The sequence below is a fragment of the Anthonomus grandis genome, chromosome 11 (assembly GCF_022605725.1).
Source record: "Anthonomus grandis grandis chromosome 11, icAntGran1.3, whole genome shotgun sequence".
Lineage (NCBI taxonomy): Eukaryota > Metazoa > Arthropoda > Insecta > Coleoptera > Curculionidae > Anthonomus > Anthonomus grandis.
The window spans coordinates 11,547,669-11,557,715 of NC_065556.1; the positions used below are offsets into that span (position 1 = coordinate 11,547,669).

The 10,047-nt window shown below is 29.1% G+C and overlaps 1 protein-coding gene across 1 annotated transcript; it reads left to right on the forward strand.

The window, feature by feature from the left end:
* Nucleotides 1-996: 996 nt before the first annotated feature.
* LOC126742304 (troponin C, isoallergen Bla g 6.0101-like) lies at nucleotides 997-9,529 on the forward strand. Its single transcript, XM_050448945.1, has 6 exons — nucleotides 997-1,135; nucleotides 1,205-1,232; nucleotides 1,371-1,514; nucleotides 8,368-8,487; nucleotides 8,845-8,976; nucleotides 9,365-9,529. Exons 1-6 carry the CDS (start codon nucleotides 1,130-1,132, stop codon nucleotides 9,397-9,399), a joined length of 465 nt encoding a protein of 154 aa, XP_050304902.1. The 5' UTR covers nucleotides 997-1,129; the 3' UTR covers nucleotides 9,400-9,529.
* The last annotated feature ends 518 nt before the right edge of the window (nucleotides 9,530-10,047 follow it).

Sequence of the window (10,047 nt, forward strand, 5' to 3'; positions counted from 1 at the left end):
TAAAAAGCTGCATAGTTTCATACATTTCACTTGCTGCAATATGATACGGTATTTAGATTTATTTCTTTCTGTTTTGTTTGTTTTTATTTCTATTTGTTAGTTACCGTAAATTTTAAATAATTGTTAATCTTACTTGTACCTTATTTGTAGTTTAAAGAAGGCATATTTTTTTAGTTTTTAATTCTATTATCGACGTTTGACTTGTAAAGATTTTGTCTGTATCTACCTAGGCATCAAACTGATTTTTTAACTATTTAAAAACTCATTTTCTATTATTATTCGAGAGAGAGAGTATCTTTCGACCCCCTGGTCAAAAACTGGTTATCACCTAGAGATTTTTTTATTAATTTCCAAAGTGATTTCTAATAACTAGAATCTATAAGCCATCGACCGATGTTTTGCCTATCCTGTAAGATGATAAAAAACTCCTTGAAACTTGCCTTTAACGTCTAAATTTCCAACCGCCTCCGACAACCGCTGAAATTACTCTTATCAGACTTAAAAAAATTCAAATATTTAAATTTTCTAATAAACGTTAACCAAACATAAAACAGGTATGAATTTACGTAAAGAATTTCGATGCCAATAAAATTGAAAATCTACGGCAATTAAATCGTATAGTAAGTAGTCAATGATTTGTTGACTGAAGGTAATTAAAAAGTTTTTTCGAGCCGCTAATTAGCTGCCAGCTTTTGCTTGCTTCATTAACTTCAGGAGAAAATAAAAATTATTATATTTTGATATGCAATTAAGCAGAAATCCAATTTCGAAAAGCATTAGAAAGAAGATGAGTAGCTCCAATATAATGTGATTGAATTCTTCCTTTATTTTAATTATAAAATTGTGATCATTATTATTGAAATATTTTTTTCTTTTAAATAATAACAAGGAAGTTGAGCTGATCTCACGTCCAATTTTGTTGACAATATAACCCGTTCCTGCCTGAAATCTGGAACAATTAACAGCTGTTTAAAGTAAAATTTTAAAAATCAACCTAAGGTGTAACTGTCCGCCTTCTATTTTAAGAATCATCACTTTTATACAGTTCCTACGCATTTCACAAGCGAGAGATTTTCAAATTTATATCAGTTACAGTTTGGATAAGGTAACTGCCAGTATAAGCGCCAGAATGTCGGTATGTTAACTAAGTTAAACTTTTAACATTTAATTCGGATTAACATTTAATGGAACTTTTTGATTACAGGGTGATTTGGATAAAGATCAAATTGCGCGTAAGTATTTAAAATATTTTAATGTTTTCGATTTTATTTAAAGTAATTCTTAAGAAATTTACTTCAAAATTGGAACTGTTTTTGTTATAACTTTTAATTTTGTAATTAAGCAAATAAGTGATTATATAAATATTTTAGTTCTCAAAAAAGCATTCGACACCTTCGATGTCGAGAAAAAGGGTAGCATTGGTACCCAAATGGTGCGTACCATCTTTACCATGTTGGGTATTACCACCACCGAGCAAATTTTGAATGAAATCATTGCCGAAGTCGATGCCGACGGTAAGAAAATTACATATTTAAAAAAATATAGACTTAATAGCATAAACAAAATTTAAATGTTGTTCTATAATGCACTTTTGGTATATTACCAAGATTGTTTAGTTTGTTTTACATTTTAAAATAAAAAAATTATATGCCTATTGTTACTAACTGTTCAACAGCAATAAGTTGCATTAAAAATAATGCAATTTTCTACTAAATGAAATATTTATAATACATAAATAACAATATTCACTTAACAATAAACAAGCAATAAGTTATTTTCTTTATTAATATCCTTTCATTTGTATATTTATAATTTTAACTTTTATGATTTAATTCATGGTGGCTTGTATAAAAGTCTTGTTCAACTAACAATTATCACAGAAGATGGTTTAAAGATAAAAAGCTCTTTGTCTATTCTAATCATTTTTTTTTAAACAGAAAGATCAACATTTTATTGAAATTACTTATTCACTACATTTTTTTTCTATATATTTCTGATTTTAGCATTACAATTTACATGACTTTTATGTCTTAGATTACATTTACCTATTAAAAAAACACATCCATGTACATCTCATTATTTTCGATGCAACCAAAAATACAAAACTCTTAAAAATAATATATTGTAATGACATACTTACGGTTACTACATACGAGCTTACGGTTATCGTTTCTACAATAAAAGTAATCTTTGTTTCCTCACTTACTCGTACTTTATGTTTGTATGCAATTTGATATTTTTAATAATTCGTGTCCCTGATAGTTCAGCATTATTTCTTTGAAATTTCTTTAAAACATTTTGTTAAACCATTTATTACGTATTTTTTTTTATGTGTTCCTGGTTAGCTCGCTCTTTTTGTATGAGATTTTTTATAAATGATGGAATCACAATGATCTAAGCCTTTCATTAACCAAACATGCTCAAAGCTTAATTATTTATTAAATTACAAATTTTGAAATTTTTAATCTAAAACTAACACCACCGAAATTTAGCAATACCAAAAATATGTTTTACAGTTTTTTAAATTTAAAATAATGTTTTTTGTATTTTGGTTACGTCTTATTTTTACTTTGACATTTTTTCTGTTTTTTTTTTAATAATCCTGAATCTCTGACTTAAAATAACCTTAAAATACCCCAATGTTGTTTTATTTATTCTTTAATCTATAAATTCATTTAGTTATTCTTATATGCACCTGTCTTTTTATTTAAAATGTAAGTCTTTTTTATTAATGCATTTTAATATTAAAGCATAAATTGCAACTGCAGTTTATCAGAATATCTTCGTTTTGTCCTTTTACTTATGTTCCCAAAATATTTGGAACACATTGAGTTAAATTTCTTATTCACCAAGCTTGCCAAAGTAGCTAATTTCTTAACGTTTAATTATCTATTAAATTAGATATTTTTAAGATTTTGAAATAATAACGTAGTCATATTACCCGAATTTAGAGACTTAAAAATAAATAAGTTTTACAAATTTTAAAATTTCAGGTAACTTTTTTTATATTCTATTTATGCCTTCCGTTTGCTTCTTCAATTTGTTTCTTTTTTCTTATAGTCCTTAGTCTCCGACTTATTCCTTAAAACAAACCCATTCTTACACAACTATTCCGGCATATTTTTGTTTGTTTAACAGGTATCTATCCTTGATCTACAATTTCAAAATCTCTTAATAATTAAAACAACCAATAACTGCAACTGCAGTTTTAATTACAAAATATTTTCGTTTAACCTTTTACTTTATATTGATCATTAGTTTTGGTATTATTGAAACATTTATTAATTAATTATTTATTTTTAGCAGGTCCAATTATAAAAAAAAATAAATTAATTAATGACATAGTTTGCATTAACAAAATAAACAAAAAGTAATATTAAGCAAAATCCAATTACACAATTAATCGTACTGGTTAACAAAAACCACATGAACAACTATACCTTTGACGTTGATACCTCAATATTGTTGGGAGATTATGAAGATCAATGACACAAAATAAGGAAATGTTATTTAAGTTTTGAGAAAGATTATATTTTAATTATACATAAATATATTATGTATATCAGCTTAAGATGCAGTACATTTGATCATGAGATTCCAATAAAGTACAATAATATCTAGAACCTAGTAGGGATATGAAAACTATAATGTTAAGAGTAAATATAGCTATCAAAGTTTCATTATGTTGTGGATAGTACTCAGAATAAATCTTGCGGATCCCAAAGTTTACATATATTAAGAATATTCTTTTGTAATCTGTAATTAATAAAATTAATAAATTAATAAAATAAAATAGTTGATAATTGGATAGTTCAGAAAAATAGTTTACCATTCTTTACTATAAAACCCAACAAACTCAGTACACTTAAAAATCTACAAAGGTCTTAGATCAGATTGCGCTTTCAATAACAAAATTTTATAATTTTGGACTAGTTGCTTACATGAAATTAAAAGTAGTTATCCATTTTTTTATTAAAGAGACCTACTTATTACAGAAAAACTGCAAATTTTGTAAAAGGTCTCAAACTTCAATTTACTTGACAAATACAAACATTTACAAACTTGATACTATTTTTTTATGTGGAAGGTACCTGAAATAGTCTGCACTATTACTATTCTTTACTCCTAAATATACGAGATGGTTAAATTGGAAAAGTTAATGCATTTTTTTTAGCTTTCAGCTATTTAAAAAAAATATTTTTAAAAGTGACATGTTAAATATTATAACCCCTATCAAAGGCAGTTCTTTTTCAACACAAAAATGGTCATATGCACTTGTAATCTTAGACTAAACAAGAAGCCAAATTATAAATACTTTTTACTTTAAGTCTAGTACGCCATGGATAGAACACATGTACTGTATGTATATTAGATATGCGTATCCTATAACAGCCTATGGAGTACAAAGCCATAATATGAGGTTTATAATAATGAAGCTTCAAAAATTTGTATCGCAGATCAATTTAACTTTATACTATCAGACAAATATACCTTCATATAAATTATCTTCCATTATTGAAAAATATTTGATAACGAAATCTTATTAGTAATTTTCTGACGTGAACCGTGACCATTTAACAAAACGTTTACTTTAAGGGTCATGTTAAACATAAAATGTTCACAAAAAAAATACGAATGTAGAAGAGCTGCAAGACAGTTTTAGAAGAAAAATATTGTCAATAGATAGCAGACCTATTTCAAAAGCAACAAATCGTATTTTAGAATCTACAAGAAAGTGTGTAGAAGAGGGTAATGAGGTTTTAAATATTTTATATAATTAGTGATTATTAGGTCATTAAATTTAAAAGAAAAAAAAAGTAAGTCTAGGTACTTGACTGTGTAGTAGTTTAAAATCGGCTTTATTTCTTACACAAATATCTATAGCAGTATTATTTAGCCTTGGTATGAAAAATATATATAACTTTTTTATTTTGAAAAATATTTTCTATTTCAATTAGCTATGTGCTGTAATATAACAAAGTGCTATAAAATTTTGTTAGTGTAAAAAAAGTTTGGTTTATTTAAATAGTTTTAAGACTACGAAATGACCATTGCTCAATTCAAATTATAAAATTAATTTTACCACTAAACAAAACTCTTCATTTTATTCTCGACACGTGTATCGCTAACGAAGTTAGAATTGAAACTAAAACTACTTACAAGTGGCTTCATACTTAAGATGTAACTAATAGAGCAAAAAATTCATTAAAGCATGGGGGCGCAAATTTTGAACCCTGACTAATTTATACAATTGACTTGGACTTTTATCCCTATTGAGCAGTTTTTGAATATTCAAATATTGCTTAACTTTCGTATGCATCTAATTTTCGATTACTAATTAATGGTATTACTAAGTTTACATTTTTTATTTCTTTATAATGGCCAGTATTGAAAACATGGTATGCCAAACTTTACTTTTTAAATCGTCCTTATTTCATATGAGCTACATGTTCTTCAAATCCGACCTTAATTAATCTTCTTGTTTATCCTATTCATTGCTTATCATAATTGATACAATTAATCTCATAGATCTTCTGATCTCAAGACTTTCATTCTATCATTTGGGTTTCTTAATTTGGCCGAACTTTAATAAAGTCCGAACATTGATTAAGCCTATAAAAACCCTATCATTGACTTTTGTCAAGATAGGAGCTAATGCTATTGCAACGAAAGTTTCCTTATTTTTATCATTTCGAAATGTGGTTGAATTTTTAAGATTAATTTTAAACTTATGTTTTCCAGTCAGCTTCTTAATAATCCTATCGATATAACCAATTATAGTAGAAACTATTTTAATTGTTGAGACTGAATGATGTACTTACTGATGATGATGCTCACAAGCTATATTATGTTGAAAATAATGAGATTCTAACCTCTTATTATTTTTGATGACAAGAGTATCTAAGAATAAAAGTTGGTTATTTCTGGTTCAAAGGTAAATTTCATAGATGAAAAACCATTTTGCATGGCCAAGTGTTCCTACAATATTGTCAATATAGCATTTGCTTTCTACGAACATGGCAAACATATAATTATATTACGATAATATATACGTTATATTATCAAGCGTTATATTACGAATTGTTATTTAGAAAAAAAAATTGTAACATGCAAAGTTTTGTTAATTTAATTATTTACTGTATATTATCAGAGTCACTACACTTTAAAAGTTCAAATAGATATTCCAAAGATTCTGATATACTTGAAAGCAAAAAAAGATACATTCAAAGAATTAGGAATTTTATCTTCAGTTAAAACTGAATTATTAACTATATATAAATTGCTGACTATTTTTGCCTAATAAACACTTATAAGTTAAATTCAATGTGTCAAATGACTTTAACAAAAACCTCGAAATTTATAAGTTGGAGATTTTGATCCTATAGTGGAAAGAATTGGTCCTATTTTATTTTTTATACAATATAATTAGTCTTTTACTCTTAATCTATTAATGATATTAGAATCTAATGTGTTTCAATATTGGTTGCCTTTTGCGGTATAAGGCCTTACAGTTGCAAATGATATATCGGACTGTTCCTGGTTCCTTTTCGCACTATCAGCAATTAAGATATCCATTATACATTCCAATTCTGTTCAGGTGTCCTTTAATAGCCATGTGACCCGTTCTGATATCTCTCTCGTTCTCATTACCTGTTTGTTCTCCCCAAATTTAAGAATGTCTATAGTCATATTTTCACCTATGTTGAAGTTCATAAACGTTTTTTCTCTCTTCAGCTGTCTCATTTCTGCCCAGTGAGCTTGACGTTTTTTTTTACCCAGTTCTTGATCTCACTGCGCATGATGCTTCTTGGTATCCAGTGCAGGTTACGGTCCGATATAAAATGTCGTAGAACCTTTTCTTGCTAGTTTATCGGCTTTTTTATTTCCTGGAAAATCTGTATGTTCCGAAATCCATATAAGCCTAAATGAGTTGCGGCCTCCAAAGGTTTTCACTTCTATGAGGCATTCCCAAACCAGCTTTGATGTAACCCTAGGGTTCGATAGGGTCCTTGGAGTGGCTTAGCTATCTGTTATTATTAGCATCTGCTTAGTAGCGTATGCTCTCCTAATGTTTTTCCTAGTACATTTGAGCACCGCGAATATTTCTGTCTGCAAAACTGTGGCATGTCTTCCAAGGTAATAAGATGTTTTATCATAATCATGTGATCCGAAGTCTTTCAACATTTCTTTGTCTCACAAATAATTAATATTTCGTGGTGTCTCATCAAGTTAGCTTGACTGTCATTTCATTTGCTCTAGTCGACAGTCGTAGCTTTACTTTTCTTCTTTTATTTGTATTTTTGGAAGGTTAAATAGGGCTTCCATGAACGTGGTCGATGTAGATTTCATAGCTCCTGTTGTACCTAGACATGCAAGCCTTTGTATTTTGCTTAACTTAAGCCTTGCTCTTACTTGCAGAGCTTTTGGCCAATACGTTAGTGCAGCATGAGTTATAGTGGGCAACACTAACTACTCTGGTAAGGATCCCGTGTGCCATTTTGGGTGTGTTTTTTGCGAATTCTAAAGTTTTAAAGCCTTTCTCTTAGTTTTAGTAGCAGCTCATTCATCACTGTGCATTACAAAATGGGCGACAGAACGCCTCCCCGTGGACATCCCTGAGTTACAAAGGCTTTCAGATTTTTATTCAGTAGTTCGCATCTTACTCTCCCGCTTCTAAGCATGCAGGTAAACCTGCATGATTTCGCGTCTATTCCAAGTTCTCCTGCGGTCCTTATAATAGACTAGAATGGTGTATTGTGAAAAGCTCCTTTGACATTCAGGAACGCAGCTAGTAACACCTTCTTGGTTTTTAGAGTTTTCTCTACCATAGTTACGTCTATATAGTCTATACGCTATCGTCCCTGTATATTTGCCCGCGTGTATGCGAATTGGTCTTGCAGCAGAGGGTTTTTAACCAATGCCCGTCCCAAATGTGTTTGCCGAGCAGTTTTGCGAGTGTCTTCAGAAAAAATCACATAAGACTTATCGGTCTGAAAGATTTTTCTTAAGAATAGTCAGTTTTTCGAGCTTTAGTATAAAAGCAACCTCTATCGGTTATCGATTTAATCCCTTTTTCATAGGGATATATCCATAAGCTAAACCGTCTCTTAATGTCTCAGTCAGTTTATTTATTAAAACATCTGGTCCTTCTTGCATCATTGCTAGAATGATTTCATCCGGGCCAGCGGATTTGTAGTGCTTAAATGAGCTGATGGCCTATTTCATATTCTCTTATGTCAAATCGAATTGAACTTCTTAAACTGCTTATTCTTTATTCCTTCTTGCTAGATATATTTATTCTTTTCAATATTTTGTATAAAAGTAGTAAGTTCTAGTTTAAAATATTATGTTCAAATGTAATTTTAGGGTCTGGTGAACTGGAATTCGAAGAATTCATTACACTGGCAGCCAAATTCATGGTTGAAGAAGATGCTGAAGCTATGCAACAAGAACTTAAAGAAGCTTTTCGTTTATATGACAAAGAAGGTAAGAAGTTCTTAAAATGTAAGTTAATTATTAAATACATTTTCCAAACTATTAGTTTACTGCTTAAAACAACAGAAAATCTGGCATATAGAACAAAGGATCTGGTTTTCCTAAATAATAATAGAAAATTGGGGCAAACCATATGTTTTAGCAGATGAATCCTCCGCCCACTAAAAATGTTATTTTCAAAATATGTATACGTTATTAATATTCTGTTTTACTATCCTGTCATCATAACAAGCGATCCATTCTATTGCAGAACTTTTTATAATGTAGCCTTGGCAAAATCTCAATTTATATGTGTCCGAAAAAAAACAAATTTTTCTGTCTGATCTTAAATATGTTTTATCATCGTAGGCAATGGATACATTTCAACCAAAACACTGAAAGAAATCTTAAAAGAGTTGGACGACAAACTGACCAACGAAGAATTGGACATGATCATCACTGAAATTGATACTGATGGATCTGGAACAGTTGATTTTGATGGTATGTTTTTTTAGCCTGTTTATTATTAAATATAATATTTATGCTATTTGCCTGACATTTATTGGTCTCAAGCTTACAAAAGCGTTGTCTAGTTTGTGTTTTCTTTATTTGTAATATTATAATTTTTGTCAAAAATATCGTTGGAAAATAAAATCAATTTGAAAATAAAATAAACCTTGCCAAAGAAAAGTGCATAGGTATATGTAAGTGTTTTGTTTATCAGTTGGGAAAATTTTCTTTTGGCCAGCCGCCAAAGGAAATAGTAAAAAACACTTTTTAGTATACTCATACGAAAGATTTATTGCTGTATTTAGAAATAAAATGCTGATTTCTCTGAGATGGTTTTAAAATTCTTTCAATATATTTATTTTCATTTTTTGAATTACAGAATTCATGGAAGTGATGACTGGTGGAGATGATTAAATAGCAAGCATCGTTAAAGTATTATTTATTAAGTAAAATACCCTTTTATAAAAAACCAAATATTGTTAATTTTTTATGTGACTGTAAATAGTTTCATGTTTTTTGTTTAAATAAACATTTGTTAAAACTATACCATGTAGTTTTCCTAAATTTATTTTCAAACCTTATGCCATTTGATGTTATACAGTTACTTTTGTTGAATATAGATTTGTTTAATGGCGTTAATGAGACCCTGACTTGGAGTTTTTACTTTTATTTTGAGTATTCTTTCTATTAAAATTCAACATTGCAAAAATGCTTCGAAGTGAAAACTAGCCTAAAATATGTGTACGTATATTAACTTATGTTGGGATTAATAGCAAAAGTAATTAATTAATTAATAAAACAAGTAATTAATAAAACAAACACAAAGTCTAAAGTTTATGCTTCCGGTAATTGACATATTTTTTGAAAACCACGTTTAATTTCACCACTGGCAGTCTTTGTTGTAGCTACTCTTGGAATACCGTCTCTTTCCGGATAATTCTGGATGATTCGGTCAAGCTTCCAATGCGTTGGTGAGAAGCCATCGTCTTTTATAACCACTACGGTGTTCTCCTTTAGGCTGCTTTGGTTGGTTTTCCATTTTGTCCGGATTTGAAGCTCCGA

Coding starts and splice junctions, on each gene's coding strand:
- LOC126742304 (XM_050448945.1), top strand. Junction 8,488..8,844: donor TCGTTTATATGACAAAGAAG/GTAAGAAGTTCT, acceptor TTATCATCGTAG/GCAATGGATACATTTCAACC. Junction 8,977..9,364: donor TGGAACAGTTGATTTTGATG/GTATGTTTTTTT, acceptor TTTGAATTACAG/AATTCATGGAAGTGATGACT.